The sequence below is a fragment of the Alligator sinensis genome, unplaced genomic scaffold (genome assembly GCF_000455745.1).
Source record: "Alligator sinensis unplaced genomic scaffold, ASM45574v1 scaffold391_1, whole genome shotgun sequence".
NCBI classification, from domain to species: domain Eukaryota; kingdom Metazoa; phylum Chordata; order Crocodylia; family Alligatoridae; genus Alligator; species Alligator sinensis.
Genome location: NW_005841889.1, coordinates 3,376,138 through 3,396,860, shown reverse-complemented (window position 1 = coordinate 3,396,860; position 20,723 = coordinate 3,376,138). Strand labels below are relative to the sequence as shown.

At 42.9% G+C, this 20,723-nt stretch overlaps 1 protein-coding gene across 13 annotated transcripts in view; it reads right to left on the bottom strand.

Annotated features, from left to right (window-relative positions):
• Nucleotides 1-20,723, bottom strand: part of SUSD3 (sushi domain containing 3) — a 65,811-nt gene that overhangs the window by 9,610 nt on the left and 35,478 nt on the right. For 6 of the 13 annotated variants that reach the window (XR_003092675.1, XM_025197132.1, XM_025197135.1 and 3 more), the window contains exons 3-5: nt 20,545-20,692; nt 18,729-18,889; nt 16,715-16,879 (exon numbers count right to left, since the gene is read on the bottom strand). Coding sequence is in view for 11 of the 13 variants with exons in the window: in XM_025197132.1 (XP_025052917.1) it covers nt 16,715-16,879; nt 18,729-18,889; nt 20,545-20,692 (474 nt within the window). In the remaining 2 variants the exon portion in view is untranslated. Of the gene's footprint in view, nt 1-9,360; nt 9,449-16,714; nt 16,880-18,728; nt 18,890-20,544; nt 20,693-20,723 lie in introns of all 13 variants that reach the window. The other 7 variants (XR_003092676.1, XM_025197129.1, XM_025197139.1 and 4 more) reach the window with 2 other exon arrangements.

Genomic DNA, 20,723 nt, shown 5'->3' with positions numbered 1-20,723 from the left:
GGGTGAGTCTCTGGGGCCTGATTGGTGAGGAAAGGGAATCCCAAGTCCTCCAATCATCTTTTACCCCTTCAAAACCCCTGGGCCAAATCATTACCAGATTGGTGAGGAAAGGGAATCCCAGGTCCTCCAATCATCTTTTGCCCTTTCAAAACCCCTGGGCTAGGTCACTGCCGGCTAGCCCGTCACATGTGCATTTAACTTACGCGAATTCAACTATACGCAGGGTGAGAGGGGGGGCAGGGCGGGGGCTTGAGTTTGCACGCGGCGCTGCTGCTTACCTGGAGGCCCATTATGGCAGTGATGGCCACTGCCTCCAAAACCTCCCACTGTCACCATGGAGCTGTGCCTGGAGCTGTATGGCCAGCCGCCGGGCGGCAGCGGCAGCATGGTGGTGGCCGGGCGGCATGCAGCCATCCCTACCACCACCCCGCGCTGTGCCGTTGCTGCCGGTTGCACAGCTCTAAGCACAGCTCTGCGGCGGGGGGGGGAGGTTTTGGAAGCAGAGGCAGTCACCGCTGGCACGGTAATTTTGACTATATGCGATTTTCGCCTTATGCGCTGACTTTAGAACCTAATGCCCGCGTAAGATGCAACTCCACTGTATCACACCACACCTCTGGTACCATGGTGGCCCCCACCAGGGCTCCTCATCCCTCTTGGTGATGGCTCCTGTGCTCTTATAACCCCTTTCTTTGAAACGCTCTACTTCAGATGCCGCAAAGGCCTCAGCGACTCTTAACGCTTCTTCAGCCGTCCTGAGTAGATGCTGGCATACCCACAATTGGGTTTCATTGTCCAAGTCCTTCACGAATTATTCTAATAAAATTTGGTCGGCTAAAGTAGCTCAATTTACCTTCTCCGGAAGTACCCACTTATTCAGGAGGTCCTTTAAGAGTTGCATGAGATTCCTGGGTTTGCAGTCCTCCTTCCCCTTCCGAGCTTGGAATATTCTGCAATAATGCTCAGGTCTGAGCTCTAAGTGGTGTAATATTGTCGCCTTTATTTTTTCATAATCATAGGCCTCCTCCCTTGGGAGAGCCCAGTATGCGGCTTGGGCTTTGTCTACAACGAGGGATCCTAGCCTATAGCTGTGCCCATGGTCTGAAGGAACTGTTGACTATTGAAAGTAAAGTTGTTGTGTGTGAGGATGAAGTGTATAAGTTTAGTAATATCTTTGGGTCTGTACTTTGAGTTATAATCTTGCTCTTGTAGATATGTAAGGCAGGCTTGACTATCATCTTGGTGTAGGATGTTGGTATATAGGCTGGTAATGTCCATGGTGGCTAGAAGGGTGTTACTGGGAAGGTGGTCTATGTTTTTAAGTTTTTGTAGAAAGTCTGTTCTGTCTTGGACAAAACTTGCTCTTTCAGTGACAAGAGGTTTGAGGACTGATTAGACAAAACCTGATATTTCCTCAGTGAGGGTTCCATGGTTGGATATGATAGGTCTGCCAGGGTTCCCTTGTTTGTGGATTTTAGGGAGCATGTAAAAAGTCCCCGGGTTGGGTAGTGAGGGGATCGAGTTCTATATTTTTTCTGGAGTTCTGATGGAAATGATTTGATGGTAGTTTTGAGTTTCAAGGTGAAAAGGGGAGTAGAATCATCTAGTTTTTTGTAGTAGGTGATGTCAGAGAGTTGTCTGTTCACTTCTTTTATGTAGTCTTCACGGTTAAGGATAACTATAGCTCCTCCTTTATCCACTGGTTTTATTACTATTTGGTGGTTAGATCCTAGGGATTCTATGGCCCTTCTCTCTGAGAGGGACAGATGTTACGGTGGCATGTGTTGTTGATTATTTCATTGTTCATTCTTTCCCAGAAGCAGTCAATATAGCAGTCAAGGCTTTAATTTTTTCTATTGTGAGATGTCCAATCTGATGGTTTTTGGGGATTGCTCTTTTCCTCAATGATATCAAAGGTTGAAGTGTTGTTGGAAGTGGATTCATTCTGGTTGTGGAAATATTCCTTGAGGTAGAGATGTTGAAAGAATTATTTTAGTTCTCCACATTGAAGTATTTTATTAGGGTATTTTTCAGGACAGAAATTCAGGCCTTTAGAGAGGACAGACGTTTCAGCTTTGGCAAGTAGTACGTGTGGAGAGATTGATGATATTTGAGGGTTGGTTGCTTCTTTCAGTTGCATCGAGTTTGAGGTTGAAATGTTGTACTGTGTTGGTGTTGTTTCTCTGAAGACTGTTTTGTAGTTGGGAAAGTTGTTCTCGGAGTAATTGGTTCCATTTCTTCTTTTTATGTGGGATGGATGTTGTAGAAAATCTTCAGTAGTCTCTTTGTATACATTGTATAATGTTTGGGACAATGTCTGGAATTTTTTCTTTTAAGTTGTTGTAGCATGAGGTGATTTCCTTCCTGAGCTGATCTCTTTTGGAGTAGGTTAGGAGAAGAAGATGATTTCGAAGTTTCCCCGAAGTTTTCCTGCAAAGTTGTGAAGCATATTTGGAGTTGTATGTAGTAGTCAGAGGATTGTAGATGTTTAGTCCTCTGGGAATGATGTTGTGTTTCTTGCATAGGCTTAGAAAATATATGCTGCTGTTGTCTCTGGCTTCTTTCTTTTTCATGTTGTGTAATTTCCATTGCAAATGGGAAAATTCCGTATGTTCCATGTTTCAGGTGTGTAGACTGTAGCTATGTTGGTCTAAGGACATAGGCAGACAAGGTTCTTTGGGTGGGATCAGGACCTTTTAAAGCTCTCTGAAGCCCTTCTATAAGACAGAATGGCGTAGGCCACTTCAAGAGGGTGACTGCATGACAAAATGTCACTTCTGTCAGTGCCCTCAATTTCCCCTGAGCAGACTGAAGGCTTCAGCCTAGATTAACAGAAGTTGCATCAATGTGAACTGAGTGGAGCCAGTCTCCTCTGAATTTTCTGTTATTTATGTAACACAGGTTTCAGTTTGCCATTAGTCCACTGAAGTTCCCTCCATTGGATGCAAACAACATAACCCAAGTGTTCCCTCTTACTACTTTAAGAAGAAGGCAGGGCAGGGTGATGCCCTAGAGACTAACTGGTTCAGAGAAGCATGAGCTTTAGTAGGCAACAACTTTCTTCATCAGATGCTATAATACTTTAGTTGCCCTGCCTTTGCCTGACTTCTGATTAACATGTCTAACCACTTCTGTGCTCTTAGGGTGCGTCTACACATTGTCCTCTGTTGCCATAGGGACATGCTACATCACAGTATGGCACGTTACAGTGACGTAGAGGTCATGTGAGTCTACACATGATTGGCAGCTACTTCGCCATAGCAGCACGCTCTCCCATTTTAATGCGCCGCTACAGCGAAGTAGCAATGAAATCTAACTGCACGCTGCACTCATGGCGCAATACAGGTGGTTACTGCACTGTGCTTTAGTACTTCCAAAAGGAAATACTAAAGCACGATGCCGTAGCAATATCACTATTCAGTGACATGTAGACGTACCCTTAATACTTTAATGTTTGTCACTCCTGTTCCAGCTGGAATATTTAAAAGCATCTTACTGTGACCTGAGGTCAAAACAGCTAGCTTGCATTTACATTTACTTACAGCATCTGGTAATGCTCGAAGCTTGTTTGACTTTAAATGTGGCAAGGAAAGATGCAAAGAGGCTTTTTTTCTTTGGGCGAGGGGAAGGGAGGGTTGTATTCTCTTTCTATAACAGTGTTAAATAAAAAAAGATGTTAAATAAAAAGATTTGGCCAGTCCCACAGCCTTCTTTCTGCCAGAGTACCTGGACAACTCCAGAGATTAGAAAGGGGAGGGAAGGGGACATAGCCCTGTTCCCACTGGCCTACTCTGGAACAATTTGTGCCAAGGAAATGACCCATTTACTCCACAGATTGCACCTGTATGTAGACTTTACACATCATAAAACAAAGCTCTCATTTATACCAACGTAGTCAATGGAGCTGGTGTAACTGTTGGGAGAAGTAACGACTCAGCCTCCAGCAGGAGAGAAGGGTAATATACAGTCATGTGTGTCAGTGGGCTTTAAAAGAATTTTAAAAATTCTTCTTTTTGCAAACAGAGAATTGTTCCTAGCCAGAGGGGATAATAATTTTAATAGGGCCTCCTTGCAGTGAGAGAACTCCTGTACAGTATGCACCTAGATTTCCTGTCTGATGTTGGCAGTGGCTTTGAAAAGGGATTTGCAATAGGAGTGGGTGGAATTTTTTGCTTGTTTAATGTCTAGTGTCTGTGTATGATACCCAGTGATAAGAGTAGAGCCATTATGAAAACTTTAATGAAAGCACCCATGCATGTGCATATGTACATTGAGTTAGTCCCAATAAATTATAAAGGCATGTACAAAGAAATACTATGAAAACAAATAAAATTTACCAAATATACATCTTGCTCTTAAAGGGGAACCCATCACATTCTAAATGCTTTACAAACATATATACAGTAGATGCAAATACCTTAGCTATCTCATATACAGCTGGAAGACAGAGGCAGAAAGGGTACATGAGCTGGGAGTCAGTCAGAGCCATGGTTCTGATTCTTAGTTCTATGCTCAAACCATTCCTCTTTGCCTAACCATGCTCAAGCCATGCCTCTTTGCCTAACCATAAGGAGGAACTGGCATGAAATAGAGAGGAGAAAGCTATGCATATTTTTGAGGGGCAAAAATTCTTGCGGGTGTTCTCTTTTATTGGATGAACTGCATGGTTGGGATAGATAGTTTGGCTATATCTATCCCAATTGTGCAGTTGGTCCAATAAAAAAAGTACCACCCACAGGAATTCGTGCCTTGCATATTCTTCTGGATCATAACAGCAACAATATCACCTCAGCACCATCATATATATATTTAACTTTTCCCAGTCTGAGCTAAAGGCACACACTCCTTTTTTCCCAGTTAGCCCATAACTTAATTGAGTTGGATCAGACTAATTTTCAATTCCATTTGGAGTCATACTAAGGGATTTAGCCATTGACCCACAGCCTATTTTCTGCCAGAGTGCCTGGAGAACTCCAGATAGTGGAAAGGGAAGGGAAGGGGATGTATTCCTGCCTCCCACTGACCTACTCTGAGACTATATGTGCCAAGGAAAGGACCCATGTACTTCACAGATGGCACGTGTCTGTGGACTTTGCGTAGGGGAAAAAGAGGAAGTCTTGAATTTTACTGCTTCCTAGCCCTGCATATTCATGCAAGTGATTTCACCTGGCTCAAAACCCAGATATCAGCAGCATTTTGGAGGCAGGGCAATTCCATGGCATTTCAGCAGTGTGTGGCAGGGCAAGGCAATTCAGCAGGCATTTCAGATTCTGTGGCGTGTGCATCAGCAGTGAAGCTGCAGTAGCCAAGTCAAAAAAACCAGCTTGCCTCAGACCAAGTTATGTTATTTCAGCCACCACTCTAAAAAGGTTGCCAAACCCCAATATAGGATGTCCTGAACCTTAGTAATATAATAGTAACAACAGGCTTAACATGAAGGGGGCATCATTATTGTGGCCTCTGTACTGCAGCTTAAATTTTCAACTGTAAATTTCCTCCTTATCATAACACCAGTGGACCAGAAATGGGCTGTTCCTTGGAAGCAGCTCTCATATGCAAAGCAGGGAAGGGAATGATCACATGCTATATAGCAGGAGTAGGCAATTATTTCAGGTGGAGGACCATTTACTGAGTTTTGGTAAGCTTTCAAGGGCTGCATGGGTAGCCCTGTCCCTTGACAGGTGCCCCACCCCCTGGTCACCATCTTGTGACTGGAAGTCTCACCCCCTAACCCCTGACCTTTGCCACCAGAAGTCCCTCCCCTTGCCCCAGCAGTACTCCTTTGACCAAGGGGTTTTGCCATCTTGGAACCAGAAAAATACCAAATTATAGTCTAAAAAGCAAAATCTAAAACATTCATTAATTTGATTTCAAAAAATATTTTTGTCCTGTATATAATAGCTTAAAATGAAGTCTTACTCTTGTATATTGTGGGGGGATGGGGATAGGTTTGTGGGGGCCTGTGGGTGTGTGGGCATGTGGGGTGTGGGGGTGTCAGCAGGGGGTGGATAGGTGTGGGGGAGGAAGCATGTGGGGGTGTGTGGATATGTGGGGTGTGGGTGGGTATGTGGGGGCTTGTGTGTGGGGAGAGGGTGGCTGGGGTCTGTGAGGGAGTGTGGGTATGGGCACTGCATGTATGGCAGTGCAAGGGGGGTGTGTGTGTGTGTGTGTGTGTGTGTGGGTGTGAGAGAGAGAGAGAGACTCACCCTATGAACACACACACATATACCTGGGGTACCAGCGCAGCCCCATGCTCTGGCAATGCAGCCAGGAGCCATGTGGTGCTGGAGCAGTGTGGGGCAGGGAAGGCAGGGAAATGGCTGTGGTGGGGCACAGCTGGGCTGCTGTGTCCTACTGCCCCTGGCTCCTGTCATCTTTGACAGGAAAAATGCTACTGCCTTTTTAAAAGGTAAATTAATTTCTGTTATTATGTATCTACTTGCATGCAATTGTATTAAGCTACTCACATGATACCATATTTTATAGTGTACATATTTCCCTTCCCCGCCCCCACCCCCCGGTATAACTATTATACACTGAAGCAACGTAACAAAAGAAATCACTGTAATACAACTTGACCAAAATTCAATTGATTTTATGTTAAAACCTCTTTTGTACAATTTTATCCTCTTTTTGGTAGGGTGGAAGGTAGAGTTATGCATGAATGCATATTACTGGGTTTTTTGATTGTAGCCGTGTTAGTTTAAGGACATAGGCAGGCAAGGTTCTTTGGGTAGATGCGATATCTTTTATTAGATCAACTGAGTAGTTGGAAAAAGTTCTTTGCAAGCTTTTGGGCACAATCACCCTTCTTCAGGCACAGGGAGTTTTTGCTGTTCTGAGACTCAAAGGAATGTAAGAAGCTAAAAGTGTGACAGGATGTCAGTGAGAATGTAAATAGGTGGAAATTAGGAAAACAAAAGGTAGAAGAGGGAAGGGGGGTGGAGGGGGGGGAAATGAGGGGGGAAAAAAGCCAAAGGTAAGGAAAACTCTACCCTAGTAGTTTTCCAAGGCAGAAAAGAGGCTGTCTGTGAAAAAGTAAATAGCTGGAAATTAGGAAGACAAAGGGTAGAAAAGGAAGGGAGGGAAGAAAGAGGGGGCGGTGTGGGGGAGTGTAAAAGATCAGGTCTGGCAGGTACCTGGTGAATCAGATGTCAGGCAGGTTGTAATACATCATAAATCCATAGGCAGAGGGAGAAATATTATTGGGGGAGAGCTGAGTAAAATTTAAACTTAAAAAGATACTTACACACACAGAGACACACACACACACACACCACCCACCAGGTAAGCCTATGAAGGGGGAGAGGTATGGGGGTGCAGATCAAGGCCTCCACAGTGAGGGAGGAAGAGGGGCAGAGGCAGGGGCTGGAGCTTGGAAGAATGGGGCCCTGGGGCACAGTCGAAACCTGGTCGGCTCATCCAGAAGTGCGGGAGTGCTCCCACCATTGTGTGCACCCTGGGGGAGGCACAGCGGGCATGTGCCCTTTGGATTTGTATGCAGGGTTCACAGAGGTAGGCTGCTACTGTGGACTGGGCTCTGCTCCACACTGCCGTTACCCAGGAGCCACGCGATGCCATGTGCCTTCTGTGCGCAAGCTGTGCCTGCACCCCATCCCCTGCCCACCCAGCAGTGGAAGGCACATGGCATTACCTGCAGCTCCCGAGCTCCGGCAGTGGGGGGCAGTTCCTAGCATTCCTCCCTGATGCCCCATGCATAAATCTGGGAGGCATATGTCCCCTGTGCCTCCCCTGGGGTGCACACAGCTGTGGGAGCTCCTCCTCCCCCCGCCCCCATGCCCTTGAACGAGCCACCTGGGCTCTGACCATCCCACCACCCACCCCGGCCCTGGGACCCCATTTGCCTCAGCCCCTACTCCACTCCCTCCCTCACTATGGGGGCCTCAATCTGCCCCCCCCCCCTTCTCCTTCATAAACTTACCTGTTGGGCACTGCATTCCTGGCCACCTCTGCAGGCTGCAGCTGCATGTCTGTCTGTGCATGCCCCTTCCCCCCACTGCAGCCAGCCAGAGCTTGCAGCAGGGCTGCTCTGCAGTCCTCTGTATTGCCGCTGCTGCCCTGTGTTTGTGGGGGTTAAGCCCCATTAGCCCTGGTCTTCTGCCACCTATGCATAAATCCAATGTCTATACTGAGTCCATGATTTTTTGTATCCAGTAGATTTATGAAGTTTGTAGACTCATCTATGAAAGGTGTTTTGTAAGTTCCCTTTGAGGATTAGAACTAAGAATAGAGAGGGGGTAATTGTCTTGTGAGATATGTGCATCCACAGGTAGTTAGGTATTCTGGTCTTTGGTAGATTTTTGGTGTGCATTCACTCTGGGGTGCAGTTGTTGATTGGTTTCTCCTGCATATTTTCCATCAGGGCATTTGGTGCACTGGATGAGATCTATAACATTTCTGGAGGTGCAGGTGTCAGATCCAGGAAGGGCGATGGTTCTGTTGTGGGGTGTGGTTATCGTGGAAATAGTAGAGATGTGTTGGCAGGTTTTGCATTTCTTGTCCTGGCATGGTCTGGATCCACTAGGTGTGGTTTGGGTCATAGGGAGTTTGTTTCTGGTGATGAGGTTAGCAAGGTTCCATGCTTGTTTAAAGGCTAGGATGGGTGGCTCTGGGAAGAGCTCCAAGAATTGGGTCTTCTTCTAATATGGGTTGCAACTGTTTGAGGAGTTTCCGTGTAGGTTCCAGGGAAGGGTGGTATGTCATAACTTTGTTTTCCTAATTTCTACCTATTTACATTCTCACTGACATCCTGTCACACTTTCAGCTTCTTTCATTCCTTGGAGTCTCAGAACAGCAAAGATTCCCTATGCCTGAAGAAGGTTGCAAAGAACTTTTTTCCAACTACTCAGTTGGTCTAATAAAAGATATTACATCTACCCAAAGAACTGTGCCTGCCTAAATGCATATTATGCATTGAAAAATTTAATATTTATAGCCATCTCATTGTGAATTTCATATAATGGAATATTAAACACATTGGTGATACCAAAACTTGTTTTATCACCACTGCCTACAGATCTGCACTTCTTCATGTAGCCTTGGTGTGAGTCAGTGTGATGCCTTGTGTAAGAACTATAAGAAGTGTCAGACTTGGTTAGTCCACAGGTCCATCTAGCCTAGTATCCTAGATTTCACAGTGGCAAAGAGTAGTACCTATGTGGACAAATGGTCCAAAGTTATGGGAATCTGGAAATGTGAGCACTGCGTGAAAACAGCAGGGAGTGGATAAAATTTTTTTTTTTGGACTGAACCGTTCAGGGTTGGTCTTTATGCCTTAATGGAAGTGAAATGTGGCTGAGTCATCAGCGCCATGGGAATCAAAATCTGGAACATCCTCACCTTTGTGGCTATAAAATCTTCACTGCAATCACCGATGTAAAACTGTACCCAGGCAGCTAATGCGAAAGCACCACAGGGATTTGGAGTTCTTAGCAAACAAACAAACAAAAAAAATTACTGGGCTCTTTTTCCAGACACCCCAAAACAGACTGCCTAAGAAACTCAGCTTTACAAACAACTGGAGTCAAATGAGCGTTTTCTCTAAAGGCAGCAAGAGCCTGAGTACAGGGATGGATCCTAACAGCCACATAGATTTCATTCACAGATATGCCAAGGTCAGGAATGGCAGAGGTGGCTGCATGCAAGCTAGTTCAGCCACTGGAGCAGTGATTCCTAAAGGACATGCTGTGGCACACTAGTGCTCTCTGGGAGCAATGGGAATGTGCTGTGAGATCCCCACTGTGTGAGGAGGTAAATACTCTCCCCTTTCCCATCCAGCACCCTGCACCTGTGTCAACTACTTCAGCAATGCCTGCACTTGCTCCTCTGGGGACTGCTGTGACTCCTGCAACCTTCACTACCCCCAGGCAGCCCCAAGCTTCCAGCAGTGTGCTCTGCTGCAAGTGGGTGGATGTGCATGAAGCCACACTTTGCAGCCTGGCTGCCCTCTCACCACTCCTTCCATGCTCCCAGGGCTGGGTGCCAGAGAGGAGAGCAGTCTCATCAGCAGGGCTGCCTCTGCCCCCTGAGATACAGACCAGATGACAGAAGGGGGCAGACAGAGAACAGGGTACAGCAGAGTGAGGTCCTTTCCCCACCACCTTAAATGGCACCAGATACATCAGTAATTCTCAACTTTTTTAGCCTCTGTGTCCCACTCAGTATCTTTTCTGAATTTAGAAATATTTGACAACCCCCGCCCCACCTCCCTTGCTTTTCAGGTATAAAAGTGAAGTGTGCAACCAATTTTAACCCAGAAAAGTGTGCTCCAGGTATCAGCAGTTTGGGAAACACTGCACTGGAGGTACTAACGGCAGCAGCCACACTCCAGCATCTAACATATTCCCTATGTGATCAATGAGCCAGCTACTTTGGCTTTCCACTGACAGAAGCTTTCATTACAAGAGGGAACTACCCTGTTTTCCCATGAGGCCAGCACAAAGGGAATTTAACTTGGGCAGAGGCCTAGCGCTAACAAAACTGAAGCAAACCTGACCCTTAGAATGCAAATGCATTTTCACCCATACCTGCAGCATCATTATTTCTACCCCGTAAATCAAGAGTTGCGGTGAAAAATACAGCTGCAGTGTTAATTCCTGCAGCGCTTGGTAGCATTTCTAGAATTTTCTCAGGACAGATTGGCCTTTAGGGATCTCTTACAATCTGGCAGTAAATCACAACTGAAGAATATTTTCTCTTTATTTGGTTTATCCAGTGATATATCTTCTGGCTCTACAACCTTCGGCTGCTGAGTTTTTGTGCTTGCTTTGTATTTATATTTTATGCTCTACTTGTTTTGCTCTTATTATCAGAACTTTAGAACAGCCTGTCTTGTAGCATGGGAGTTTCTTCCCATGCTTTCTTCTCTCTCATTGGTACTAACTTGCACCACATGATCCTGCTTCCATGAGGATCACTGAAGTATGCTGCCCTTTTAATTTAGTAGTTTATCCTCTGGCTTTATAATCTCCCCTGCTAATGTGAACAGAAAGGAAAAGACACCTGAAGCAGTGGGTTTGGGGATGTAGAAGAGGAAGAGGACTGTGGCTGCATATTGTCCCCTCCTTCCCTTAGACTTCCCAGAGGTCCTCTACCCAAGGCCATAGTGTTCCAGCTTGTGGTGGAACAGGAAGCACAGGTGTTCTCCAGAAAACGATTTCCAACAAGCCTGCCAGAAGTTGAAGTGCACATTCATACAACTCTGCTTCTGATCTGTGTATTTACACATGGTTAGGAATGAACATAGCCCTTTATAACCACTACATACATATACAAACATACATCTGGGATTTCTGTATAAGCAAAATGTCAGGAGTTCATCTCACCGGTTTTGCTTCATCACTTGTTACACACTTTCCCCCAAATTAGGTCACCTCTCCTAATAGCATTGTTGTCTATGAAGACAATATGAAGAAATGAACTCATTTCACTTGGAAATATTTTTTTTATTAGATTTTGCTTAATTATTATTACCTTTGTAGTCTGGTAATGCACAATGATTGACATCTTGCATATTATTAGAAAGGATCCAGTAACCAATTTCATGAGCTTTCAGAGACAGGCACTAAAAATAACTCCTGTGGGAGTGTACCAATCTGTTGCCCTTCTTAAGAGATTGTGTTTGGTAATGCATACCAGTTACAATTGGTATCAAAAGAAGGGCTCTCAAATGTATTCCAAGACATGGGCTTTTTCACTTGACTCACTCCTGCACTCAGTTCTGCTAACTAATTAGCTCCAGAGCTATGCAAAATAATCCACCTTAAACTCAAAGAAACCAAATGTGCCTTTCTGAGCTTTTTTGCAGGGAGGCGGGGGCAGGGAGAGGGAAAGGAAGGAATAATTCTATATGTTCCAACAAAAATGCAGGACTTTCTCCTAATTCTTTCACAACCGATTTCAATATAGTTATATGGGATGCATTTTTGAGCTAGACTGAAAGATTTAATCACATAGCAGATCTTCGGGTCTGATCAGCTGGGTTAGCTGACCCAAATGCTTGTGTTCCAAAAGATACGCAGAAGTGATTTGTAATTGTTCCCTCAAGACTGAATGCAGGAGAGAGACAACAGACATATGCCCTAAAGGAGTTGATCTGCTGGTATCTTCAGGACAGGAAGCCACCAGTCCTGCTTGAAAAGGCAACAGCACATTCCTTTCTCAAGGAAGGGTCCATTGCAGGGCCTGCTATTGTAAAAAGGATTGTACTGAGATTGAGGGAAATGGTAACTTCTGTTAGTTTGGATATTTCATTTCATAATTTGGATGCTACAGCAAGCTGAATTCCAAATCTTTTCACATTCTCCCACTACTAATTTTAAGTGCTTTTCCAATGCTGAGGCCAGCTCTTATGGTGAGAAAGGAACAACAGGATGTCCTGAGTTTATTCACTGCTTTCATATGCACAGGAAGATGGTTTGCTGCGTGTCTTAGCTCCACTATGTAATTTCCTATGATAATGCTGGTTTGTGCATATTTTTCTTATTTGCATCCCCATGAATTCCTCAGAGCATGACTAGAATTATTTAAAGGGATAAGGAGAGCATTAGTTCAGTTTATAAATCACAAATGAGCAAAGAAAACTTTGCTATGTTTCTGCAGGCTGAAACACCAAGGCCCAACTAACTGTCTCCTGCCATCTCTGGTGAGTATTTAGCTGAACATCAGCTGCATCTACCTCACATCTGTAGGTGAGCATAAGTTTCTACCTATGTAGGGGTTGTGGCTCCACTTCTCTTGGGTCTCATTACTTTTATCTGATCTCTCATTGACATGCTTTCTAATCTTTCCAGTATGTTTGGTACCTGGCAAGGGGAAGATCAGCTTTCATTAACCTTTCCTTTGCAGATATTCAGCATTAAGTATGCCCATGTGGAGCGTGTAGTCTGCACAGGTCACTGGCTCAGCCAGACTTTGGTAGCATATCTAAAAGAGTTGAGAGTGATGCTCAGTTATGGACAAAGGAGGAAAGTTCATCTGACAGCAACACAGGAAAGGTGTTCCAGAATGAGGTAGGTTTAATGGAAGGAAGGACATTCTTGGCCAATAGAACAAATAAACAGTTTTTTTCACTGAAGCATACTGATTCATCAATCCATTTTTGGTAGGGGAAGGCGGAATGAAACTACTATTTCAACAAATTTTTTGCAGGTTCTGAATGTAATCTCTGGTGAGAGAGATCTATTCTTTAATAGAAAACAGCTTGGTAGGGTGGTTGGGCATGGAATATGGAGGATCCAGGTCAAACCGAGAAGAAACTTGAACCTGGGAACTGTCACACCCTGGGGGAATGTGCAAAACACAATCCCCTTTGCTCTTCTGGTCTGGGGTTCTCTCTCTTTCTTTAGGCAGCTAATTTCAAAAGGTCTTGATTTCATGCCAGCACAGAAGAGGAAAATGTTTAATATCTCATGAAGGTACACAGAATGGGAAAATCCTTTCCTACCCCACGTAAGAATTTAAAACAGAATAGCTCCCTCTGTAGATGCTCTTATTCTATAGTAAAAGTGGTCATACAAAGCACTATTCCACAGTGGCTTTTCCAGTCATTTCCCCTGTATAGATAAACTCTTAACTTCCCAGAAGCCACAGTATCTCTCTCAACCCCCTTGTCACTAAGCAATTAGTTCTATTTTCTGCTTACTGCACTGCCTGCTCAGCCCTTCTTGGAAGCAAGCTTTTTAGTCCTTTCTAAGTGGCAGGCACATGTCCTGTAAATAAGTGATGGTTAATGTTTCAGGTGCAAGTCAGTACTCCTTACAAAAGACTAGTCATATTGCCAAGGCTGGAGCATACAGACATGACACTTTGTTTCAGTGAGTATTTGTAAACTCTATGCTGCTGCTATCTTTGGTCTCAGTTGTGTGCGCATTTACATCTCATCACTTCAGTAAGACTTACTCATGTGCATGCAAGGTCAGAACACAGCTCTTTATATATACACAACAGTTGCCATTAAAATTCAGCTTCTCATAACAAAACTAAATATTAACACAATTCCATAGTTACCACATTTACTTCTTGTTCTCACGTCGGAGGAAAACTGTGCTATCACCAAGTTAAATGAGAGCTTTTTAATCCTGACTCCTCGAACTATGAACCATAACAAAGCTCTGCTCTGTCTGATAGAATTGCCTTTTCCCCCTTAAAATTGACAAAGTGAAATTTCCTGAAATTGCCAGATCTAAATATAGAATCATCTTTTAAAACTATTTCAATTAAAAATGGAAACATATGTCTGATGAACACTTTTATAGGAAAAAGCTTATAATGGTGAGACAAAGTTGCACTGGGGCTATCAAGTAGTGTGTGTGTGTGTGTGTGTGTGTGTGTTCATTCATTTCCCCAAGAACTTAAGTAGCAGGTGACAAAGTAGTCATCATAGTCAACACTCTCCCCACAGATAAGCTCATGCTTCATCTCTCAGATGTTCTGGTTCAATTACACATGCAAGTAGCTTTCCTTAGTTAACTGGAATAAAGCAACTAAAGCCTACCATAGGAAAAAAGTGATGAAACTGCAAACTACAATGGGTTAAAATAACATGCATTATTTCACTAAAAAGATCAAGGAAAAGAAATAAACAACAAACTGTGTTACTTTAAAGCATGGTTCCTTGTTAGAAACAGTGGATCAATACAGTGCAGGCAGAGGATATTCTCAAGAAATTATGTAAATTGTGTGAAAAAATACAGACTTTAGTTGCACTAATTTTTGCTGTGTGTCATTTTAACAGTTTCTTGTAGTTTGGTCTGAATGGTCAATGTACAACTCCAAAGCAAAAAAGAAGTCCTCCAAAATGCAAGTTGCCAACATGTTTCTTATATATGGGACAAGAAACGTTAGAAACCATGGGGAAAGCCAATACACAACTTGCCATCATTAAGTCTTCTAACTGCACAGTACATCAGACAGCTTCAGTTTACACTTACCTCTATACTGTCAAGCTGTTAACAGTAAGCTAGATATGTAGGGTAATTCATTATATAACATATCATAAACCTTAAAAGTAATGCACAAAGTTGGCATATCATTTGTCATCTTCAAAATTAATTTGCTACATAATGCATTAAGACAATTCCAATACCATATCTATCACGGCATATAGACTCAGTTAATATAATTAAACTGTAGAAATCTACAGCTTTAATAAAGTTTTATGTAACAGTGAATATAAATGTATTATGATCAGCATTTATGTAAAAGTTTGTTGAGGGAATATTGTTACAGGATTGAGTTCATCCTTGGAATAACTCCAGCAGAGTCTCAGGTGGTTTCATAATTGCTCAAATTCAGTCAAATGCTTTCAAACTCCTATTAAGGAAACAGCTTCTCTGAATATAAGTGGTAATGCTCAACAGCTAGACTTCTACCTCAAAACTGAATATTCTCTTCCAGCTTCTGAGGTTGAACTGATTTTTGTTATATTTGAATGACTACACTGGAATCACATCACCTTTACATCATCATCTCCACCACTCTGCTATACAAAGGTAGGCTATATCTTCCAATATTTGCTTTCAGCATATACATTTTCTACGCAGGAAAAAGAAAAGTTTGTAAGCTTCCTTACTGTCCCCCTCCTTTCGCCACACTTTCCCAACAAAGTTTAAAGACTTCAACCTCCTTATCAAATAGAAGCTGTTTATCTGAAGATCTGCTTATCCAAATGAATTACCAGTACATCTTCCCTGTTATAGTCAGTTAAGGATGGATGTACAGCATTTGGTAAACAGTTTCTACTTCATTGAATGGTTTAGATAAGAACTTCTAAAGTGCTTGCAGCTCTAGAGGAGCAATAATCTTTGTATTTAACAACTGTGTATTTATACAGGTTTAACACTGCAGCACAGATAGCTGGAGTAGTCAAAATTTTAAAAAACCTGGTTCTTAATCCTTTTGAAAACCATTTTGGGATATAATCACCATATAATTAGCTTTAAGTCTTTCAGAAACCACCCAAAGCTAAAAATTGATTAAACAGCCACTAGACTTTTGTTTAAATGAACTATTTGAATACCACTTCCAGCTGCACTGTGGCACAGAAGGTGGTTTATATAACATTTTTTTTTAATAGGTAACCAGTAGAATTATAGCTACCACTGTTTTCAAAGTCTGTAAAGTGGGCAGTGAAACAAAAGCAAGCAAGAGTTGTAATGTACATTGTTGTCTTTGATGGCTGAGCAGTATCAAAGGATAGTGAAGGTATAGGGGGATAAATATCATATTAACACACATTTCTGTGTTTTTAAAAACCCGATTTCAGTTTTTTGTGTAGACCAGAGCAGCGGTATAAACACAGGTCAGAAGATCACTGGCAGAGTTCAAGGTCATACTCAGGTTTTCAAGCTGTATGAATAGCTTTTCTTGCAACATTATTAATTACCATAAAAAGAGCGAGTTCAAGGACAAGTCTGGGGTTTTAACGCAAGCTGAGGCTGTACACAATATCCCAGGAATGTGCAGCTCATTACTGGAGTGCCCAGCATCTTGCCGGATGCAACCCATATGGCACAAACTGCAAACATGATGTACAGTGGAACAGTTCACTTGCCAGGATATCAGCCACCAATACAGTTTATCATTTTATTCTTCTGAGACAATTTTTAAAATGCATTTTCCACTAATCTTCTTTCTAACACCCATTCAGCAAGTGCATTCAGAAACCCAACATACTTAATTTTAATAATCTCACCTGCAGAAGCCTTGGTTGTCATATGCCATGTTAGCCCCATCATCAAATACTGTTTTTTTCCTGAGCTTTTTATTATTGTTATTATTTCTGCCTTTAAAACCAAAATAAGCAGCTTGCATGTTTTCCAGTTCTTCAGTTCTGAGCTGGTACCACAGCTGCATATCCCTGTAAACACAGAAAAGTTGAAAATAGATAGCTCTGGCATTAGTACAGTGTATTTTAACTCTTACATGACTAAGACCTCAATCCAGAAAAGTACCTAAAAAACAAGTTTCAACTTATCTCTATGAGGAAACCATTGAAACACGTGCTAAACTTTAACGGCATGTCTCAGTCCAGACTTAAGCAAGTGCTTGCCTGGAAAAGGATGTTTTCTAAATTCAGGAGTTTAGACAAAATAAATATTATTTTTAAAACATCCATGTTACTTGTTAAGCTGTAACCCCCCCAAATCTATAAAAATCATCAGATCCTGAGCAATTTTTAGGAGAAAGTAAAGAACCTGCAGCAAGGAAACTTCTCTGAATTTTAACTTATAGTAAGTTGTATTTATAGCACAAAGTTGTGTCTCTTCACAGATAAATGCTACTGGCATCAAAAGGAACTGCCTATGTTCAGACACCAGGATCTGGCTTTTTTTAAAGTGCTGATGTTGCTGGGCTGCTGGCACTTTATAGAAAAATAAAATTTATTCTATTCAGAAAAAGATCTCCTGGGTCATTTTTGAAGTATTGCCTCTCCCCCAGGTGTTCAAAAAAATCAATCTGGTCTTACTCATGATATCCATAGAAAAATGATGAAACTGAGGAAAAATGAGGATTGTTTTATTTGCCCTCCAGATTCTAACCCTTTAGAACATGGGGCATGTTTGCAAGATTTTTTATTACCCAAGGGGATTCAAATCTTACTTTTGTTATTTTTAAACAGTGCCTGAAATGCTCACATAACGCTGGGGCTTTAAGAAAGAACATTAACTACTATGAGGATTGCGATAAAATTGCTAAATTGGCAATGCCTATTCTCTGTTGTTCTCACACTGTTCTTCCAGGATGCAATGCTCTGCTGACTGAAGAAAATGGCAGCTTTGCCATTGACTCCTATAGGATTTAGGCCGCAAGGGGCCAAGTTATTACTAAAGATGTGAGGATTTTCTGAGGTCTCCCCACTTTGTTTCCCTTCCTCCCAATCTTTTTCTTGCCCTAACTTGTTTTCTGTCTAGAAAACCTCTCACCAAAACCAATCATTATTACCACTCTCTACTCAGAGAGACGGTTCTATAGCTTGCTGCAAGCTGTTCTCTCCCTATGGGGTTAAACCAAACTCTTCCCAGTTCCCAAGCTTCCTCAAGTTACAGGAGCAGAGAATGAGATTAGGGCCTGAGCTGAGAGCCCCCTCGTGGCCTCACAAGAAAAGGGCATCAAACTAGCCTGAACTCAATAAATATTTTTTGGTGACATGGTTTCAAAACAGCTGAATGCCGTTTTTTGAGTAGAGCAGTTAGGCATATAGTTGTGGGGGAAAGGCATAGAGGTTTGGGAGGGGGAGGGGCACAAACTGAGAGGATCCAGGGAGGAGGATTCCTCTTAGACGTTGATGGTTTTACCAGGGCTGGCTAAAAAGTGTCCAAGCAGAATATTTTTCTGTCTGAAAATGCTGATCCATCACTAGCTAAACATTGTATAGGAATGACCAATTTTTGACAAAATTCACTAAAAATAAAAGAAAGTAAATGCTTCAAGGAGGAGGACCTTAAAAGAATGAAACTGGCTACTTTGTCATTTTGAAATGACTTTTCACTCACAAAAGGATTTTCTTTTATGTTGCAAATTATAATAGCCATTTTAAAAGGTCAGACTTAAATTTAATTTCACAGGAACTTGTAGATGTCTTTGTAGCTTCTGTTTAGCACAAAACCAAATGTTAGAAATGAAGAATTTCCTGTGAGATGGAAATTCTGGTTTTCACACATCTGAGACCAGCACTAGAACCTCCATGTACATCAACAGGTCTCCACCTCTTCTATGCACATCAACTGCCTCATCCAGTCTACACCCCTTTTTCCAGGTTTGAATCCAGTGGGGGAGTGTCAGGAATGAAGGTGACGAAGCTGCCTGGCTGCCTATAGCAGGTACCACAACAGCTCCTCGGAGATAGGTAGAGGCATCCAGCTGAGCTCTGGGCAGGTGTAAAGGAATCAGAAGAACACAGACATGAGAATGAAATGTACAAGTCAGGAGAAAGAGACAGTCAGAGGGATAATGTCAGCCCCAGTACAGGAGCTAACTCTCTCCTCACATGTGCGTAAACCTTTGCTTTATGCAGAAGGTGAGATATATGATGAGACAGAGCTGTATCCTATTGAGAATGGTAGAAAATCAGATGTAGCATAAAGCTCTATCTGGTCACCCCATTACTTTTTCACAGCGAGGTTTTGAAACACACAGTATAAGTGTTGCAACTTATGTCAGGTAAGCTGGGGACAGACATTACACATAAACTGGTTCAAGTGATCAGAAACTGGTTTAAACCCGTAACAGAACAGACATTCAGTGCACATAAACCAGTTTGAAAATGGCTGGAACAAGTTTGAGATAAACCTGTTTGATTGTAGTATCAGACTTAACTGATTTGGATCAAACTGGTTTATGCAATGTTTGTCCCAGACCCTTTCCTGATTTAAGTTAGATCCGAGTCCCCCAGCATCACAGCATGCTGTCTGGGCTGGGCTTTCTGCTCTAGAGAGCTGGGCTGGTCCCTCCCTTTTGCTTCCTCACTCAAGCTCTGGCAGAGACTTGCAAGCACAGCAGCACATGCCTGGCTTCCCCTGCCACCCCACCTCCTTGCTGCTCACTGCTCAAGCAGGAATCCCTCCCTCCTCTCTCCCATAGCATGGACCATAGCCAGAATGTGGTATGCTAGCTAAAGCAAATCGGTGTTTGTGCAAGGCAGACAGGACAGTGTCAGCTTAGGGCTTTTTAGAGCTCATCAACAGGTATCTGGTAATTACCCTCCTTAGAATGTTCCCTTCCTTGAAAAAAGTTGCTTAAGAAGAACTTGAAATAATGAGAGGCTGTTTTCTGGTGGGGTGCTAAATGCTGATAACAGCTGATAAGTGCTCTGTTATCAAGGAGTGGGGGGGAAACCCCACCCTAATCAGAGCATCCTGCTGGGGCCTGGCCATGCCCCCACAGCTCAGCACTACACCAGGGAAAAGAGGGCTGCTCTAGTGCCTCCAGCTTCTAGCCTGAGCCACTGCAAGCATGTGTCTGAATTTCCTCAGTCCAGAGCTGATGTCTGTGCTGTTACAAACCAGTTCAGCCTAGCCAGGTTAGACTAACCTGCAAAGATTGAATCAATTCAGGCTCAGGCTTTTTGAATGTCTGTCCCTAGCCATAAAGAATCCCTGCACATTTTAATAAGAACTGAAGATAAAGCAAAGGAGAAAAAAGGGGTAGGGGAAATCCTTAGTCATCCCATGAAGAAGAAAACCCAAGAAGAAGGGCACAGTTACTAGAACTTGAAAGACCCAGGTTCAATTTCTCACTCCACCATACCCTTGCTGTGACACCTAACCCTCACTGATGTCAAGGGAATTAGGCACTAATATACCTTTTAAGATCTGGGCCTTAGGTTTTTTTGGGTCTCAGTTCCTCCTCCTCCAAGCAGATCATTACCTCACTGAGTGTCATGAGGATGAAGACATTTACAAAACTGAGAGGTACTCAGATAATATTGCAACAGGGGCCATTTAACTGCCTTAGACACACAGATCTTCTCTCTCTTCTTGGGATTTATGCTATTTTTGCAAGGTTTTGTGGAAGTGCACATACCTTTCAGTTCTCCTCCTTTCACTTTTCTTAACACACTTGATGAGACAACAAGTTAGAAAAGCCATAGACATCAGCAGGATGATGGCACAGCTTACAATGGAGGCAATCACTGCTACTTTAAATCCAAAAGTCTCATACTTCGATATGGCTGCAGGAAAGCAAATATAGAAACAGGTTTC